This window comes from Panthera leo, chromosome B3, assembly GCF_018350215.1.
Source record: "Panthera leo isolate Ple1 chromosome B3, P.leo_Ple1_pat1.1, whole genome shotgun sequence".
NCBI classification, from domain to species: domain Eukaryota; kingdom Metazoa; phylum Chordata; class Mammalia; order Carnivora; family Felidae; genus Panthera; species Panthera leo.
The window spans coordinates 104,846,974-104,868,159 of record NC_056684.1 but is presented as its reverse complement, the minus strand read 5'-3'; the positions used below and the strand labels follow the sequence as shown (position 1 = coordinate 104,868,159).

General features: G+C 34.8%; 1 protein-coding gene across 3 annotated transcripts in view; it reads right to left on the bottom strand.

Moving 5' to 3' along the window:
- The window catches only part of ARID4A (AT-rich interaction domain 4A), a 64,024-nt gene that overhangs the window by 24,809 nt on the left and 18,029 nt on the right, over positions 1-21,186 (bottom strand). For all 3 annotated transcript variants that reach the window (XM_042943361.1, XM_042943363.1, XM_042943362.1), the window contains 7 exons: positions 19,236-19,315; positions 17,115-17,191; positions 16,552-16,718; positions 3,103-3,175; positions 1,904-1,998; positions 1,657-1,754; positions 899-1,130 (listed from right to left, as the gene is read on the bottom strand). In XM_042943361.1, coding sequence (XP_042799295.1) covers positions 899-1,130; positions 1,657-1,754; positions 1,904-1,998; positions 3,103-3,175; positions 16,552-16,718; positions 17,115-17,191; positions 19,236-19,315 — 822 coding nt within the window. The remainder of the gene's footprint in view (positions 1-898; positions 1,131-1,656; positions 1,755-1,903; positions 1,999-3,102; positions 3,176-16,551; positions 16,719-17,114; positions 17,192-19,235; positions 19,316-21,186) is intronic.

The following is a 21,186-nucleotide window of genomic DNA, read 5'->3' as shown; positions in this document are numbered from 1 at the left end:
TCATGGAGTGTGAATCCAGTGCAGAGTGGGGTAAAAGAAACAAATATAATAAAGAGAATATAAGTAAGTAAATTACAAGTAAAAGGAGCAACATTAGAGGGACTGCAAATGCCAAACAGACAAGGCAGATTACAATTTTAGATAAGGTGACCAGGATAGGCTTCAGTGAAGTGACTTTTTAAAAATTAAAAAAAAAATTTTTTTCTAGAAAGCGAGTGAGAAGGACAGAGGGAGGGAGAGAATCCCAAACGGACTCCATGCTCAGCGCAGAGCCCACTGTGGGACTCGATCCCACAACCCTGGGATCAAAACCCTGGCCAAAATCAAGAGTCAGACACTCAACCAACTGAGCCACTCAGCCACCCCCAGCGAGGTGACTTTTTAGCTAGACTTAAAGGAGGTGAATATTTGAGACTGACCCCAGATGAGAATGACTTAAACAGACATAAATAGAAAACAACAGGAGAAGTGGTTTTTCAGGAAGAGTAACAGGCATATTTAGAAAAAAACAGGCAGGGGCGCCTGGGTGGCTCAGTCAGTTAGGCGTCTGACTTTGGCTCAGGTCATGATCTCACATCCCGTGAGTTCAAGCCCCGAGTCGGGCTCTGTGCTGACAGCTCAGAGCCTGGAGCCTGCTTCAGATTCCATGTCTCCCTCTCTCTCTGCTCCTCCACTGCTCACACTCTCTCTCTCTCTCAAAATAAAGATTAAAAACAAAACAAAAAAAAATTTTTTAAGGAAAAAAACAGCCAGGCTAGTCTGCCTAAAGCACAACTCAATACTAGAAAACAAACTAGGTTCACTGAAGTATTTTTGTGTATATCTTAAAATGTCCATAATGAAAAATTTTAAGTAATGTTTAAAATAAACCAGATAAAACTAATTATTAACTACTTACCCTTGGAGATTTTAATTCTATTTCTTCTCTTTCACTTTCACTGTTTGAATCAATATTCTCCTCAGGTTCACTCTTCACTTCTACTAAAGGCATTTCTTGATCTACTTTTAGAGCCTCTTCCATTGATTCTTCTAACTCTTTTTTTTCCTCTTTTACTTTTGGTTCATGGTGGTGAACAGTTCTGAACTGAATATTTGCAGAACGGCAGTATTCCTCAAAACCATAGAGATACCTAAACAAACAATATTTCATTTTAGAAAATCTTAGTCTTTACATTAACTTGAATACTATATTATTAAACATTTTATTTTTAAAAAGTAAAACTTAAGACTTTTTTTTAAAGTACTTTTTTTATGGTACTAACTTCTTGGTTTTATACAGGATTTATAAACAGAAATATTGATCATACAATTTCTTCCTAAAAAATCTATGCTTGTGATAACTGAACATAGCTATCATAGTTCTGATATGAAAGTTGTTCACCACAGAAGATATAGCTCTAGAACACCTATCATCATTTCAGACTGCATCCCTAACTCTGAAAAGGAAATTTAGGACAACATGAAAAATGGAGTAAAGCAGACTTGGTGCAATGAAATAATGTTCAATCCCAATCATCTATTAACCTGAACTTTTTTGTACACTTTCTCTCACTTTAATGTTCTTTGATTGATGTGTTCTTGTTTAACTGTTAACAAATTAAATGGAAAATCTTCCCTGTAATATGTATTCTTTGATGAATAAACTATACTACTTACTTTCTATAAGCAGTTTTTACATTGTAGGAAGCAGCTGAATTCAAAATAGGAATGCCAAGGTCCATATAAATTTGCTTCCATACAGCACCACTATCAATCTGGAAAATTAAGTTTTTATTTGTTAACATTTACAAAGGGAAATAATCTTTACACTAACATTCTATGTTCATTAAGAAAATGTGTTTATTACCTAAAGTGCAGAACAGTACATTAGATGATTTAACTTTTTCATTACATCCTTACTTACATTGTCACATCCACCTTGATGATAAACCAGTCTAAAGAGTTTGAAGAGATTGAGATCTTTATAGCCCAAAACAGGTGGTTTGTTGATTGGAGTACCTTTTTAATATCAGAAAGTAGAAATAAAATTTTTATTCAAATGGAAAATACTGTTACAAAGCTATCAATACAAAGCTTTCCAATTTCTCATTTCCCAAGTTTTATTAATCAGAAGCATCTATTTAAAGAACCTTTAATTATGTAAGACAACATAAAATATTCTCTATATTCTTTATGAAGTATTGTGATGCTCTTTAGATTCACTTCTATGACTAATAAGATCACCTCTCTCACAACTAATATAATCACCTGTCAGTGGACTGGGTACAAGTAAAACCTACAACTACAAGGTACAGCAAACAATGATGTTGGCTCAAGAGGCCTCTGTAAGAATATACACAATTATACAGATGTAATTTAGAGCATGGATCCATTTTCCCTGCTTTAACACAAATATTAAAACTGCTGACAGTAATCTGAAGGATGATTTCTGAAAGCCACAGAGTATCTAGGACAAATTTGTCTCAGGATTTTCTAGGACTAATATAATGTCAAAAAGTAGAATTTATAAAGGCTGTATTTCTTTTAACTCTATTCAAAATCCTATTCTATTTACATAGGACTTGATCTCCTAATTTGTTTCATTTTTGAGATCAAGGATGAGGCTAGTTTATTACTGCAAACTGCAGTTTGCAGTAATTACTGCATTAGTAATTAATGGATATGTAAATTAATATTATGACTGTTCACCTTCCATTAGTGAAATATTATTATAGTATTTTTTGGTTTTATTAAGTCCCAAGTAGGCTAAATATAATTATATCCAAACTATTTTCCTATACATTTCTGCTCAAAATAGATAATGGTTGTTTTTATTTCAAATGCTTAATTATTTTCAACTGTAACTGATTCTTAGGCTTTACTTGAAATCCAAATCCACGATTCTAACAAAAATAATGCATAAACCTAGAATGTAAAACTGTAAAAGAAATGACTGCTTTTTTTTTTTTTTTAAGGAGGCTCCACAGTAGGTGTTCAACACAAGGCTTGAACTCACAACCCTGAGAACAAGACCTGAGCTAAGATCAAGAGTCAGACACTTCACTGACTGAGCCACCCAGATGTCCCAGAAATTACTGCTTTTAAATAATGAGCATGAAATACCTCTGTCTTCCATAAACTTATAAAGCTGTTGGAGGAAGTTGTCCCTCTCTTCAGGATCAAGTTCTTCCTCAGGCTGTAAAGGTAAAATATATAAATATATAGAATAATGAATAGAGCAAGATATATCGTCTTCTTTTTTTGTTTGTTTTATGAACCCAGTGTAAGAGGAACTTTGACGGAGCTGGAAAATATGAATTTCCTCCAAACTTTACAATGCCAGATTTTAAGTCATATTTTCATAGAGCTGATCTCATACAACTGTCAAGATACACCATCTCTACCTTTTACCCATCTATCACTCCAACCCTACCCTTGAATATAAGGACTAAGATGGCCATGAGGAAAGGTTAGGAATTGGTTAAGAGTGTCTTCACCTCATTTGTTTTGTTTTTTTAAAAAAATCCACCAAAATACCATGTGGCCCACACAAATGTATTGACAGATGAGCACAATAATTACAAACATACTTATTATTTTAAAATAACCCACATACAAACATTAAAATTTCGTTATTGTTGAATGACTATAAACCAGAGGTTGCAAAGTCACATGGCAAAGGTTTTTTGTTTGGATAGCACAACGGTTTAAAGAAATGCATATACAACTACATTTAAATGACATTTTGTCCCAGGCCCCGCAATCCCTTCTTGTATCACATAAGTCTGCATTTTTCATTTGCCCTCTTGCATGGCCTTTTAAATAAGACTTTGCAACCCTTGAAAATAAGAAAATGAAAATTACTTCTTAGGAAAGGAAACTAGATACATAACTACAAATTAGTTCCTGGGAATGGGAAAACAATGGAAATATTCATGTAAAAAAACCTACTTCTACAAATACCAATTTAAATTTTATTTTCTTACTAATTATATAAACCTATACAATGCTGAACTTGGCTCTAGTCAAATAGATTTTGATAAAATATTCCCTTTCCTGATAGACTACTTCTAAACTAATATGTGGGAAAATTCTGATTTAAAATTTAGAAATACTATGGAAAAACAAACAAAACACTAATATCTTTGGCCCATATTAAATTATTATAATTTAATTTCAGAGTACTGTTTTTCTATGTTCTAAAAGAAAAATTTAGATTTTTGTCATTCAAAGCATATGTCTTTGCATATTCAAAGCAAAAGCAACTATCAGCCAATAAGTATTGAGCATTCACAGTCTACAGGTTCCTTAAAATGATGTATTAAGAATTTTAATCACTAATAATATAGCAGCCAGAATCAATACACATGTAGTTGATTAAAATATATAATTTTAAAAAACCATGAGGCAATCAAGGGGAAGAGAATAAAATCTTTTAGTACATTCATTCAGAATGAGCACGGGAGTACTTTCAGTTTGAACAAATGTAAAGAAACGTTAAGTCAAAGTTGTAAGCCTCACCAACGAGCAACATATAGAATTAATCAGTACAGAATTAATAGGGGTCATTACTAAACGTTCAGATCAAAAGATGGCAGTTTTTTCCCCATGTGAATTTTAAAAGTCTTGCTTTTGCAAGGTTATTAGAACAACTCCCAATGAGTTAACTCAAGAAAGAAAGTAATTCAGCAGCCCAAGAATCATTGCAGTATTATTTTTAAGGACTTTGGTATAGGGGAAAAAAGTAACACCTTATGCCAGACTGCCTCTATGCTTTGCCTGTCCTTCATAATTGCAATATTCTCTCCTCAAACCAACACCTCATTTCCAGTATTTATGATCTGGCAGAATTCAAATAAGACCATTGTATCTAGTATATGTAAAAAGTATTTTTTCAAAAGGCACTGATTTGAAATCAAAATTTCTTCCAAAAACAAGTAAACAAAATGAGCCTATCAACTGCAAATTAGGTATTAAGGTTGTAGTAAACATTTCATAAATTATTACTAAGAATATAGTTTTAAGTATATAGATAAAATTTGGTGTTTTAAATACATTTGACTTAAAAGTTAGCAAGGGTGCCTGGGTGGCTCGGTCAGCAAAGCCTCCGACTCTTGATTTTGGCTCAGGTCATGATCTCAACGTTTTGTGAGGTTGAACCCTGAATCACGGAGCCAGCTTGAGAGTCTGTCCCTTTTATTTGCCCCTCCTCCACTCATGCCAGTTCTCTCTCTCTCTCTCTCTCTCTCTCTCAACACCCCCAAAATAAATAAACATTAAAAAAAAAGTTAGTGGATGCCCAAGAGTGTATTAAGTACCGTGAGAAATTATGGCCATAAAATTCTAAGGTCAGGTGCAGTTATCAGATGTGAAAAGAAGACATAGATGAATAAAAAATTCTGCTTATAAATAAATACCTGCTTGAGAGGAAATTTACTTTCCATAAGAAAAGGGTAAAGTTATAAACAGTTTTTAAATTTACCTGATGGTCTTTGCAAAAATTAAAACTGCTTCATCTCTCATAACAAGTAATTCTTCACAATCTTTTTTTCAAATAGCTGTGTTGTCAGTCACCTTGAACTATAAACTGCATATGCTAGAAAATGCCTCCAGCTAGAAGAATCTGCCTCTATGGCTTTTGTATGGGGTCTCATGGTATGCTCTCTCTGTTCAAGGTATTTTTTTTTTTAATGCAAAGCTCTTTTTTTTTTTTTTTTTTTAGATTTACTTATTTAAGTAATCTTTGTGTCCAACGTGGGGCTTGAACTCATGACCCTGAGATCAAGAGCTGCATGTTCTACTCACTGAGCCAGCCAGGTGCTCCTGGCACCTGGTATTTTCATACCTATAGCATCTCTCTCCTGGTCAATAACCAGAAGGTATTGCATTCTTCAAGGGTTTTAAAGTGGGAGGGAGAAGGTTGTAATAATGAGAGGGAAAGTCCTCTAGACTGCTGATAAGCCTTCTTCCCTTCAGTCAAGCATGTGAAGGGGACTTATGCACCCAGTAAAATGTCAGAATGGAGAACAGGGTTAAGGATATAGAAGAGGCACGCTATAAGATTATAATTTCAAGAAATTTACAACTTTAGTTAGCATCAGTATATACTACCTAGTGTTACAAAAGGTAGTTGTGCATCTACCTATATATACTAGTAAATTATGAATTTTCTGACTTTAGAAACTATCTTCACATTCAATTCAGACACTTACTGATGGCTAACATGCAGGAGTCTGGGAGGGATATACAAAAGATGCTGTGATTAAAATGAGAGGAGGTAGTACTTTCTACTCTGACCCTCTGAGTCTAACAGAGGGTACAGGAATGTAAAACAAGCCAATGTGATATAATGGTAAAAATGCTGCAAAATACATAAAAATACAAGAAGGATGAGTGGTTGGTTCAGCTGGGGATGGTGTGATGGTGGCTCTATTAGGGAAAGCCTCAAAATGTGAACAGCAAATAGCATAAACAGCAAGCAGCATAAACATGAAGCTGGCAAAGGCAGGCTATGATTAAGAAAGGACTTTTTAATGATATGCTGGAGAACTGGAACATGAACCTGAGAGAGGTGAAGAGGAATTATATCAGATTTGTGTTCCTGCCAAGGGGCACCTGAGTGGCTCAACAGTTAAGCAGCCGACTCTTGTTTCTGCTTGGGTCTCAGTCTGGCAGTTCATGAGATCGAGCCCTGCACCAGGCTTCACAATGGGCATGGAAGTCTACTTGGGATTCTCTCTCTCTCTCTCTCTCTCTTTCAAATTAAATAAACAAACAATAACTTAAATTAAATCAAATCAAATCAAAATAAAAGTTCTCTGTCAAGAATGAGTTTGATGGATTGGAAGGGAAAGGGAAGCTCTTTGATGATGGAAAGAAGACCCTCTACTCCAAAAGGAGAAAGAGAGAGATATAAAGGCTGAGACTCTTCTTAGTTGAAGGCTCAGTTATTCATGTTTGTAATCCTCCATGTCCCCCCACGTTGTAAGTGCTAGATAAATTCTGAGGTTAGAGACATACCTATTTTACTCACAATCTTATCACCAGGGACTGGCATTTAGCGTAAGTACTCTGTTATTATGTGAATGAAAACAATGTCTCTGAAAATGAACTAGGGAGATTTTCTTCAATTATTTCACATTAGCTGAGTTTCAGAGCTAGCATTATTGATAATATAAATGCAACAGGAGTCAGATAAAATAAAAAATAATAGCCGCTGAGGATGTTAAGTCACAGGTCGCTGTGGCACAATCACTTATTAGCATTCACTTCATTCTGTCCCTATATACATTAATCAGAAAATGATTATTCATTCAGAAATGGCATGGATTCTAGTTAAAGATGCACTTTCTTTTTAAAAATCTTTATAATAAGATAATACCTTGTTTTTGCTGAGCTATTAACTGGGCTAAGCAACTCTCCAAAACACAAAAGTATACAGAAAGTGTCCAGATTGTCACAATATGTAGTAAAAGATGATGCATGTTACACAGATCCCCTCAAACCCATGAAACTTATACACAATTCTAAAGAGCAGGTCTGGAAAGTTTTTTATCACATAAGAGATTTGAGCCACAAAAGCTGACATTTTGAGAGTGCATAAGGGTGTGACTAAATTTGATTTTTGTAGTTTCCCTGTACTGCACTGTAGGTGAAGTACACATCTTTTGTTGATGGGTATTCCATTGCTCACGAACCCCTACAGGCATCCTTAATAAACTATTAATGATTATACGACACAGTCTTCCTTTCTTAAAAAAAAATATTATATTCCAGTACACCATGCTTATTTTTCCATACCAAAATATACTGTTTTTGTGAATTAATGTTATTTTGGACAACAGCAGCTTCATACACCTACATGCTGCTGCCACAACCCCTCCCCGGTCCTCTTCACGGGCACTCACTTCCCCACCCCACCCCCACCCCACCCCCACCCCCGGCACTCCACCACTAGTCTTCTCAACCCTTCAGTTCTTATCACCCCTTGATCTTCCATCCCCCACCCCACCTACTCCAAAACAAAGAGGCTGAACTCGGGAGTATTCCACAGCAGGCAGATTCTGCTGGAGAAAAGGAGGTATTAAGACGGGGCCCTGAAAGCTCTACTCTGGGGAACTAAGTACTACAAGAAGCACACCAGAAGTGGCAACTCTGAAGCCACCTCTGGCTGGAGGACTGACGTGAAAGAATCAGTGATACCAGTAGCTGCTTGGGCTTTTACCGTATAAAGTTTTAAGTGTGAAATATATTGAATAGCCTCATTTGTTTTTAAAACAGTGCAGTAAATGCTAGAACAACTTATTAGTGGGGTTAACGTATAGAACATTTATAGGTCACACTCAACCTTAACTCAGGCAGTGCTTCTATTTGTTCCCACACAGACGTCTGTTGGATTCTTTAAATCTCAGCTATTGCTTATCATTTTCTGAGTTTTTTAAACTTTCCCTTTTATTTTCCCTATTGTATTTAATACTGATAAAGGGAATGGGCAACGCAAAGGTGATACTCAATGTAATGCACCTGGCAACTCAACAAGCAACTTCTGAGCAAAATCCAAGTGTGTGTATATGGGCAGGTGGGGTGTTAAAAAAAAAAAAAAAAAAAAAAAAAAAGTTACATATTGCTGGAGAATAGTGGCAGGGAGAATAGAAAAGTGGGGATGGGTCAAATCTGGAAGGGCCAAACTTATAAAAGGCTATGATAAAAGACCTAATCCTCATCCTGTTGGTGCTGAGGCCATTAAAGGGTTTGTAGAAGGAACCATTTATGTGTTAGAAAGACGTCTTTGAAGAATGGGTTGGAGGGGAAAAGACATATCAGAAGACACCTGAAATAAGTGGGACAAGATACAAAGGAGAAGGAATATTAGTCAAGAACCTTTATTGCAAGTGACAGAAAACTATCCTAAACTAGCTTAAGCCAAAAAGAATTAATTTATAAGCTCACAAAATTATATCAGGAAATGAGACTGCCTACAGAGTGCACTGCCTAAAAAAAAAAAGAAAGCTATTATGAAGGGAAGGTAAATTACCTTCCAAAATGAACTTTCTAGAACCTTACAACAAATCTTCCAACACTTTATTTCAAATAGCAATATGTTAGACTAATTGCAAGGCCCACACTCATTCATTTATTCAGAAACTATTTAATGGAGGTTTACTATAAGCCAAGCTCTGTGCTAGTTGGTGGATATTCATATTAGTGGGAAAAGGAAAAAACTACAACGAAGAAACCTGACATCCTGTTTTCATAGACCTTACAATGTAGAGGAGAGAAAAATTTTCTTACAAGTCTGTGAAAATTTCTGTAATCTCTCTATACCTCAAGTTCCTCTCTCATAAAAAAAAATACTGTTGTGAAAATTAAATAAACAATCGTACTTTAAAAGCCACTAAGTCTCCAACACTAAGCTGAGAACTTTATTTGGTGTGGTCATCTTTACCTGTTTGTATCTCCTACAAAAGCTAAATATTTTTTTAAATTTTTTTAATGTTTATTCATTTTTGAGAGAGAGAGAGACAGAGCGTGAGCAGGGGAGGGGCAGAGAGAGGGAGACAGAATCAGAAGCAGGCTCCAGACTCCAAGCTGTCAGCACAGAACCCGACACGGGGCTCGAACCCACAAACCGCGAGATCATGACCTGAGCCAAAGTCAGACGCTTAACCGACTGAGCCGCCCAGGCGTCCCCAAAAGCTAAATATTTTAACTAGCTTTTAGTGGTATAATGATAATAATTATAATATAATATAATAATTATAAATATAAATATAAATATAATATAATAAATATAAATATAATATAAATATAATATAAATATATATAAATATAAATATATATTATATTTATATAAATATAAAAATATAAATATAATATAATAATTATAAATATAAATATAAATATAATAATTAGTGGTATAATGAAAGGTACCTCTTCACTGATGATATATGTTTGCTCTGGCACAATAGAGTCAGAACACCTCAGTGAAATATAACAAATGAAAACCTAAATTTTAAAAAATATCCATAAACTGAAAACTTAAAAAAGAAAAAGTAAGCCCCCCACAACATTAAGTTGTTAGGTAACTCTGGTGATCGATAGATCAAAATGGGTATCAGTAAAGCCTGGCTCCAAGCAGAATTCTGAAGAACTGTCCAGAAAGTTATCGTATGTAAAAACTATCAGCTGACAATATAGATTTTAGAGGAAAGAAACAGAAAGCACACAATCGTAATAGGCATAGGTCATTTAGGATAAGGGCTAAATGCCATGACAAGGCCATATTAAAATATAATAATTAAATCTCGGGTAAATATGAAGGTAAGTAATGTCCAGTATATGACTTTTAGAAAGAGGTGACATTATTCAATATGTCTGAAGTACTGTATTTCAATATAAAAGAATAAATACTGCAACCACTTCTGTGTCCTAAAATCAATTTATTCCAGGAGGAATCTCACTTAGATTTCTCATTTTAAAAAATCTACTAAGGAGCCTGGGTGGCTCAGTCAGTTGAGGATCCGACTGCGGCTCAGGTCATGATCTTGCAGTTTGTGAGTTCGAGCCCCACATCGGGCTCTGTGCTGACAGCTCGGAGCCTGGAGCTTGCTTCGGATTCTGTGTCTCCCTCTCTCTCTGCCCCTCCCCTGCTCATGCTCTGTCTCTCTCTGTCTCAAAAATAAATTTAAAAACATTAAAAAAAAAAATCTACTTAGAGTCAGTGCAGAGAACAGACTGGAGAAGGCCAGCAAGGACATGGGAAAGTTACTATTGCATTAGTGTAGGTAAAGGAGAATAGTGGCAGAGAGTAGAAACTGAGGGAAGCAGAAAACCTGAAAGCCATCAAGTAGGCAGAAGAAAGAGGATTTGGTGTCTCATTGGTCAGAGAGGCAAGAATGGGAGGATTAAGGAGACTGCCATGTATCTGGTGTGGGTAACTGGTAGATGTGCTTCTATTCAAATAAACTAGAGACAACCACGGAAAGGACTGCTTTGTGGGCAAAAATGAAAACAGTTCTTGTACATAATGAGTTTGAGAAATAAGAAATCCTCATTGGCAGTTTAATATGAATGTCTAGGGCTGAGAAGAGACATCTTTGATGTACATATAGATTTGGAATCATTACATCACTTAGGAAGTAAACTAGAAAAAAATGTAATGTCATGGATGTCAGGTGATCGAAGAAGGTAGGCATGTCAAAAATGCTGAAAACTGCTAAGGAGTCAAATGAGATCATGACAAAAATTTGTTGGATTTAGTACAGAAAATTTGTTGAAGGTCACTGGTGACCTTAAGTTGTTTTAGCTGTGGGGGGGGGGGGGGGGTACACACTACAGTGAATTAAGAATGAACAGGAGGTCAGGAAATAGAACAATGTATATAACTGAGCAATCTGGTCCATAAGGGTGAGGAAAGAGGGCAGTATCTGGAGGGGCTGCTAGAAGGTTGGGAGAGAGAGAAGCACGTTTTTAAAAACTGGAGAGAAGGAAACAGAACAGAATAGGCTAGAGATCCTGGAAAGAAAACAGTTCATAGACTAAGATAAGGAAAAAGGGAATGAGATCCAGAGCATTGAGGTCCTCATCATAGAAAAAGGCAATGTAACATATTATCACTTGTACTTAAGGGAAGGAGGGCAGGCAGGTGAGGTATAGTGCATGCTCTCCATCAGAAGCTCCTAGTTTCTTTTTGAAATTGGAGCGGAGTGAGGCAGGGCCAGAGGACACAGGGATTTGATTATAGAAACTGGGAACTGACCAATTGTGTTGAAGGCCCAGCAGATGCTGGTAGTCATAAAATTTAGAGTGTACACTTAAACAGAATATTTCAAGGATCGCATAAGAGGTCATGACATATTCATTATGTGGTAACATATTGTTTTAGAAGTTCAGAAAGCAATGTGACAACAGCCTGCCCAAAACAAATTATTAGAAGATTCTTGAATTACATCAGACTTGACTGAGACTAGTAGTAATTTTCCCCCCTCCTTGAAAAGGTACACACTTTCTGGGGCGCCTGGGTGGCGCAGTCGGTTAAGCGTCCGACTTCAGCCAGGTCACGATCTCGCGGCCCGTGAGTTCGAGCCCCGCGTCAGGCTCTGGGCTGATGGCTCGGAGCCTGGAGCCTGTTTCCGATTCTGTGTCTCCCTCTCTCTCTGCCCCTCCCCCGTTCATGCTCTGTCTCTCTCTGTCCCAAAATAAATAAAAAACGTTGGAAAAAAAAAATTTAAAAAAAAAAAAAAAAAAAAAAAGAAAAGGTACACACTTTCTACTTTTAATCATCCAACAATGGTTTGGATACTGTCACATCTAAGGCTTTAAATTCACTCAACCCTCTCTCATGCTACCACAACTATGAAATACTTTGATATGAGAAGGGATTTTTTTTTTTGTAAATACATACAAATTTAGCTATAATTGTGTCTACAAATGTGCAATCCTCATTAATCTGATTAGGTGAGCCAGATTTGGTTAGTCTTATGCTAATTTTGTGAGGAAAGATTTTACCAAACATATCAGGACATTTTTGTTTGCTTGCTCAATAAGCTATATTTTAAGACTTTTGCAAGTAAGTTATTAAATCTGAATGCAAGCTAAAGTCTCAATTATTGATTGGAAGTTGACTTTATAGGACCTGCTTAGAAACACTTGATTGAGTTATTAGATATACCTAAAACACTAACATTAACTTGAAATTTTTCTTTAAATTTTATTGATTTAGCATAATTTTCCCGAGTTACCAAGCATTTACTCAAAGTGATCTTGACAGATCACTAACAAATGCCTTTACAAAAAGACATAAATACAAACACCACTAGATTTACATATAAGAAAAGAATTCCAGTTTCCATGAATAAAAAAACCACAAGCACTTATGATTTTTGCAATAGTGGAATGTAATTAGGTATGACTGGTATTAGATCCGACAGTAATTCCTAGAAAATTCAAAAATCGGAGAAATGGATGTCAGTACTTCTAAACAAACAAAAAAAGAGTATCTCATAAAAATGCACCAAACTCTTATTTTCATTACTAAATATGAAATTAGAAGAGATTTTTGAAAGGGCCCAACACATAAGGCTACTTATAGCAAACCAAAAGAATAAAACAGCTGCAACTAGTCAAATTCCCTTTTAATAAAAACGTCTTCACCTATTTATTTTATCCTTAGACAACTCTCCTCCATTCATCCAAAGTGAATTTAAGGAAGGAGTAAATGAATAATTGACATCATTACTTATGTTTACATGGACTTTTCAATGAATTTCAAAGCTTAAAAGGAAATCAGGAGTATCTTTTCTAATATAAAATTTTCCTAATAAAAGACATTTAAGTAATACCCACAAAAATATTCTCCAGGGCTTTTTTTGAATGTAATTACCAACAGGTTAAAATTCAGTCATCAAATATAGATAGGACCTACTTCCTGTTAGACTCGCAAGTCTTTTCCACCCAATAACAGTACAAAACATATTTCTTGCACTCCAATCCTGAATCACCAATGCTCAGGAATTCAAAATAATATTAAACAAAAAAGATGCTCTTCCACATGGTAAAGCCATGAATCTCAAATTTCCTTATTTAGACTATTTTAGGGTACTCAAAGCATCAAATATAAAAGACAATGTCCACTGCCCATTAACACTGCAGAAGTATCTAACACTTGTATGATTCTACTGCATAAAATTTACAAACATCAAATTGTAGGCTAAAGTACTGTTACAGTGATTTACAGTCTGTTATAAAAGATCTTTGTGATCATTATAAAGCAACATTAAATTTTCATGACAAGCATACCATTATTATGTTTCAGGAAGAATATGATCTATAGTATAATACAACAAACAGCTTAGCCTCACCTATGTAGTAAAGGCCTGTAATGACTAAGCCAGGTAGGCCCTGGCTTATCAGACTTTAATTCATTTTATACCATACCCACTTTTTCCCCCTTTGTTTTATGTAGATTAAACTGCTTCTCAGTTTATCAGTACATTAAATTTTTTAAAATTACTGTTCAAGACAAATTAGAATGATTCAGCAACTAAATGTTAAGTCCAAGAGCAAGAAATGCAGCTGATTTTTTTTTCTAAAGCAACCAAAATCTCACTCAAGAAATGTACCTCCGTGGCCAGAAAAAAAAAAAAAAAAGAGGAATTAGTTCCTGTCAAGCAATTCAATAAAGTATATGCTATGAAACTGACCATCTGGAAAATAATTTAAATTAACGGTCAGACAACTCAGTGCCTTAATACTGTAATTTTGCTTTTATTTTTCAGTAGATAAAAAGCATTCTTTTTCACTTAATTTTAACAGGTTCATAATTTAAATAACACATTTTAAGAAAATACTATCCCTTACAAAGGTCCTTACATCTTTAAATTTCTTTACTTATTACCTGCAAACAATAGGTAACAGAGCTTGCCTCTGCTCTTCATTCTTTTTTTTACTAACATTTATGCACAGCTTGAATAAAACGTTATGATTTTTATGAAATTAATAGCTGTAATAAGAGCACTATTTACTAATTACTATTTTATAGCCATCTTTTCCAACCTTACTACAGAGCTCTTTTTACTCTCTTTGTTTAAAATTTCAGGGTTTTCTTTTGGGGGGTGGGGAGTAAAGAAAATGCATTCTAAAAGGGACACCAATTAAAAGTATTAGCAAAAATAGGCCAATCTTCTTTCAATATTTGGCAATATCCAGATCCTAACTAATGCTAATTTTTTTTTTTTTAAAAGCAAAACCAGACTGCAACAGTTCACACCCTGAAAATGTGGCCTATTTACCCTGAAAACACATAATCTATAAATAAATACAGATAAAATACAAAACTCACATTTAATATTTAGACTTTAAATCCTGAATTTTGCTAAACTGTCTCATTATCATTTTCATTTCAAAATCTAATGTTTCAGAAAAATAGCCTTCATCCTCTGATATTCTAAAAATAGACTCCTACTGTCTCTTTTACAAGAAACAATTACGCTTGGTTATGAGTCCTACCATTATTAGCCACATCATCAACACCTAAAATTCTTATTTAACCCCGTTTTTGGCAATCCATATGGTAACTAAATATATTTTAGAAAAAAAATCTTACCTATATGCTGCATTTTCTTTCAAATGCAAAATGGTTAGATTCCCCTTCTACTTAATCAGTACAGTGTCTGAACATTTTTCAGTCTGACTTGCAAATATTTGCTTTCCCTCTTAGGGCATAGCATCCGCAGGGTTATACAGCACTACTTACATTCTCTTCCACATAAAAATCAGACATTACATGAAAGGAAAAGAAAGACAGCCCATTTCAAAGCATCTGGCAAACCTCCATTGGCAACCTGCCAAGCCTCTGCTAAACCTTCCTGTCTTTCGGAGCATGCTCACTTAAAACCAACAGCACGTTACTATGGCAACTCTGTAGGCAGCCTGTAAGTATGAACCGCCATTCTGATTTCAGACTGCAAAAAACCAAATACTGCAGGGGAAGTAAAAGGAAAGAAATATCGCATGCCCTTCATCACATATAAGTATACTCATTTTATTTAACAAATTCACATCTGTATATGTAAAACAGAAACAAGCATTCCACATTTTCCAAGCAAATATTTTTCAGGCTCAAATAGGTCTTCTTTTTGGTAAACTCATTCTCTTTGTCTGCCCCTAGGTCTCTTTACCTCGTAACAACCAAAAATATACTGGACAGTTAGTTTATCCCACTGCTGTATAAACAGATTACAACATTCAATTATCTGGTAGTCCATAAATGATTTCCTAAAATTATATATATACATATACACACACACACACATATATTTATATATGTGTGTGTATGTCATACACACACACACACACACACACACACACACACACACACACACACACACACATATATATATCCTAAATGACACGGTAATATCACATATAAAAATTAACACTTATAAAAACAATCTCTTTTCTCTGATTTATCTATCAAACTGCCAAATGAAATATTCTCTCAGGTTGGATAACATTTTTTAATCACCTATATCCTTCAGATACTATGAAATGTCTCAAAGAGGTGAAGTTGCCAAGTTAAGACAGACCAGATCTGAGTTCAAATTCCTGTTCTCCACATTTGAGCTGTGCAACCTTGGGAAAGTTACTTAACCTTCATGACCTTCACTTTCCTCACCTTGAAAGTAAGATAATACCAGTTATACCACATGGTAACATTTTAAATGAGTTGACACATGTAATGTTACATTTCTTTCTCTATGGTTATTTAAAAAGTTTGTACTTGTTGATTATTTAACCTGAAAAGTTCTTTGTAACCTCATATCTGCAAAAAAAAATTATTTCTCATTTACCCACTATGTTGGAATCCAAAAAACTCCCCATCCCCAAATCAATTTGGGCTAGAAAAAGACAGAAATAAATAAAGAGCATCTAAATGAGGGAAAATATACAAAGGTAGTAATTTTACTACTACTTTACTAAACACTTTAACCAACTAAGCCACAGCGCCACCCAGTAATTTTTTTTTTAGAGTATTAAAATGTTTTTACATTACAAACATAAAATTTCACCTACCACCTCTTCTTCTTCTTTTTTGGTTTCCTTTTCCTTCTCTTCATCATGTTCTTCAGCTGGACCATCTTCATCATCACTACTGGATGATTCAAGGATTTCACTTATATCCATTTTCCAATTATCAGGAACAATTCTAGTTTTTAAGAAGATGCTTGCTTTCTGAAGCCCTAAATGTAAACAGTTATTATGGACTTAGCAACACAGAATAATAGAAAACATTCAGAGTCAGAAGATCTAGATTCAAATTCAGCTGTCACTTATAAAATGATATCATTAACTTGAACATAACTAAGTCATAATGTTTTATTAATGTTTATTATTATTCTAGGGAATACTGTTAAAAATATTAATGGTAAAACATGAAAAGTTAAACTTAATATTAAAAGTTAAAAACTACAAATAAAATATTTTATCCAGATATTTAAAAAATAGCCATCAAATAAGAGTAGATACTAACCCTAAACAATTAAAATGGCACCAGAGAATATTCAGCCTTGGTTTAGCCACTATTTGCCATTTACAGCCACATCATGAAATAATGGATTGATTCATTTTTATTTTACCTGGTTTAGCAGAGAGCTCAGATTCAGGTAGATTGAGAATATCTATTTCCTTGATATCCTTTCTTGCTATAGAATAACTAATTATATGGAAGAATAAAGGGGAGAGAAACCATTATTAAATAAAAATTATGACAAATAATGTTAACACATAGAAGAATATAAGCCTCAAAATCAAAATTGTTTTGCCTACAAAATATTTTTAAAAGACCATGCATATCCTGGGGCGCCCAGGGGGCTCAGTCAGTTAAGTGTCCAACTTTGGCTCAGGTCATGATGTCTCAGTCCATGAGTTTGAGCCCCACACCGGGATCTGTGCTGACAGCTCAGAGCCTGGAGCCTGCTTCAGATTCTGCATCTTCCTCCTCTCTCTGCCCCTCCCCTGCTCTCACTCTCTCTCAAAAATAAAGGTTAAGGGGTGCCTGGATGGCTCAGTCGGTTAAGCATCTGACTTCAGCTCCGGTCATGATCTCACAGTTTGTGAGTTCAAGCCCCGTGTCAGGTTCTGTGCTGACAGCTAGGAACCTGGAGCCTGCTTCGGATTCTGTCTCACCCTCTCTCTGCCCCTTCTCTGCTCATGCTCTGTGTCTGTCTCTCAATAGTAAATAAATGTTAAAAAGAAAAAAAAAATTATAATAAAAAAATAAAAGTTAAAAAAAAGACCATGCACCACACATATCCTAATCCTTAATAAAAGGCAAGACATAATATAGGCAAAGCTAGTATCCTTTTTTTCAAACGTTTATTTATTTATTTAGAGAAAGAAACAGCGAGAGAGAAATCCCAAGCAGGCTCCTTGCTGTCAGCACAGAGTGGGGCTTGAACTCCCCAACCATGGGATCATGACCTGAACTCAAACCAAGGGTTGGACACTTAACTGACTGAGCCACCCAGACAACCCCAAAATTAGTATCTTAATTCTAAAGATTGACATACTCAAAATACACTAATTTGAAAGCTTCACATTTAGGGGCACCTGGGTGGCTCAGTCGGTTAAGCGTCCGACTTCGGCTCAGGTCACGATCTCGCGGTCCGGGAGTTCGAGCCCCGCGTCGGGCTCTATGCTGACTGCTCAGAGCCCGGAGCCTGCTTCCGATTCTGTGTCTCCCTCTCTCTATGACCCTTCCCCATTCATGCTCTGTCTCTCTCTGTCTCAAAAATAAATAAACGTTAAAAAAATAAATAAATAAAAAAAAAAAAAAGAAAGCTTCACATTTGTAATATTTCAATCTATGCAACCCTCCCACACACAAGGTATGGGATACTTTGTATCAGCATATTTGCCTTATTGAAGATACAATGTCTATTTTGATCTTTACTATTTCTCTTTTTAAGTTTATTTTATTTTTGAGAGAGAGCATGAGCAAGAGCAGGGAAGGGGCAGAGAGGAGACAGAGGATCTGAAGCAAGCTCTGCACTGATAGCAGAGAGCTCGATGCAGGGTTCTAACTCACGAAACGTGAGATCATGACCTGAGCCGAAGTCAGATGCTTAATGAACTGAGCCATTCAGGCACCCCTGATCTTTGCTATTTCTTAAATTTACTATTTAGTTTAGTCAAATAAATAAATAAATAAATAAATAAATATTAAAATATTTTTATCATTGTAAGATATATTAAATTTTCCACAGTACTTCTCTCTATATATATTTATACATACAAACACACACACTTTTTTCTTTTTTTTTTACATCCTTTGTGGGGAACAAAACAAAGCTGAGGTTAAAGAAAGTTTCTAAAAATCTGACTTAATCAGGAAAAAAGTCAAAATAATTTTAGTAATATTCCATGAAAAGTAAGTTTCATAGTTCATAATATGAAATAGTACACATAATAAAAGTATCAAGCTTTTACAATTAAAGAGAAAACCAATACCATGCTTTATAAAAAAAACTTTTTAAATATTATTACACATTGTTTAGTTTTACAAAACTAAATTAAAATTCGTTATTTTAAATTAAAATTAGGAAAAAATAAACTACATTACAAAAAGTCAAAGCATAATATGTAATGACAGTTCATGAAGTGATCAGACTTTTCAAAATAAAGTGTGGACTATGGAAGGGTCTATCACTGTGATCTCATTTTTTTTTCTCCTACCATAATACTATTAAGTGACTCACAATTTAGAATCGATAAATGATCGAACTAAACACTGGTCTTTTTTCACTGTGATGTCATCATTACAGCTGGGAGATATTACCTGAAATATAAAATAAAGAACAGGATTGGTGCCTAATTTCCCTTGATCAAAAAAATATACATTTTTAAAAAGAGTAGTTCTGGATCCCCCTCACTTCTCAAATGAATTATATTTTGTTAAGAAAGAGTTTAATTATTAATAATTTCCATTATAAATGAATTACTTAAAAAAGAAGGTTGCCTTGTGATTTTTCTTTAACATATTGGTTTTCTGGATATTTAATTTATTCAGTTATTAGATCATACAATAAATAGTTAATACAATATAAATAATATGACCACCACTTTAAAAAATTTGATTTCTTCTAAGCTACGTAATCATTTCTTGTCCAAAAAGTCAAACATATGATCTGTGATGAAAATGTGGCATAGTATAAGTTTTAAAAATATCCTTGAATCAAGATCTGTTTTGAAATCTGCTATCTGTTTAAAATAAATATCTAAGTTCCCTTTCTTACCAGGGCATTACAATTTTTAGTAATGAAAGCAAATCAAAGAAAATCTAAGAACTTTTTAATTTCTTAACTTTTAAAAGTAACAAATGTCTGAACATTAGTAAATAGCTAATCTCTATACATTCTTTATGGCACTTAATATTTTTTAAAAATAAAGTCTACCAATGAATTGCTGAAATTTACCTGCTCATTATCACCCCTAACACTAGCCCCCCTCTGCTACAATCTAGCACCACCCACAGAACTTTATGCAATGATGGAAATGTTCTGTTATCTGCACTGCTAAGCACTTAAAATGTGGTAGTGCAACTGAGAGACTGAATTTTTAATTCTATTTAATTTTAATTAAATTACATGTAAATGTAAACAGTCACGTAGGACTCATGGCTATCATATTAAACAGTCTATATCCAGATAATTAAAAATTCTTGGCTGTTGTATCAGCTGCCTTAACATCAGATGGCAGTAAATGTTTGTGTGTTTGTTAGACGCTGGTAATTATTAGACAAATAGTAGAGTTCTGTCTGCCCTTAAGGAGCTAATGGCACAATGGAGAGGTAAACACAAAACAACACCATGGAGGATAAGTACAGAGATGAAAACACCTAGGAGGAAGACTTAACCCAATCTGGGGAAGGAAGAGGTATGGCAGCAAAGGCTTAAGATTAAGTCTTAAAGGATGAGTAGGCACAGCCCAGGGCTTAATTACCTCACCTGTGAACCACTAGAATGGCCTCCAAATTGATTCCTGTCATCTCCAGTGTTTCCAACAATCCATTCAACACACTACTGCCTCATTAACATTCCTAAACATGCAGCTCAATAATGTTACTCTTCTGCAAAATTCTATGCAGAATTATGGTCACATTCCTGGGGTGAACTTTTAAAGACTCTTCTGCCCTAGATCCAAATTATCTTCCCAGTCTTATTTCCTATTATTCCCCTATTGTTGTTTAACATTTAGCCAAAATGGATTTCCAGAGCAAATAGTTCCATGAGCAAACCCTTTGCTTTTCTGCTTTTACTGTTTTCCTCTAAGAAAGTCCTCTAGAGAAGCTCTGCTTAACTAACTTTAAATCTGTCAAGGCTCAGTTCAAAAGCAACAGCTTCATGAAGACTTTCTGGATTTCCTTCAATAAATGTAAATTTTCAGGACAAGATGTCCTAATGTTGAACATATACTATTGTGTATATAGTTACTTGAATTATTCTCTGCATTAAAATTACAATATTAATAAAATGTGAGATTAGTGTCTTACTCATCTTTTATTTTCTACATTCCCTGGCAAATAAGTCTGTTGAGTAAATGAAGGGATTAAAAAAATCTCTTAAAAAAAATCTCTTGGCAAATTATGACCTGAAAATTCTGAATCCAAACCCATTTACTTGTTTGCCTGTACAACTGAAAGACTCAAAG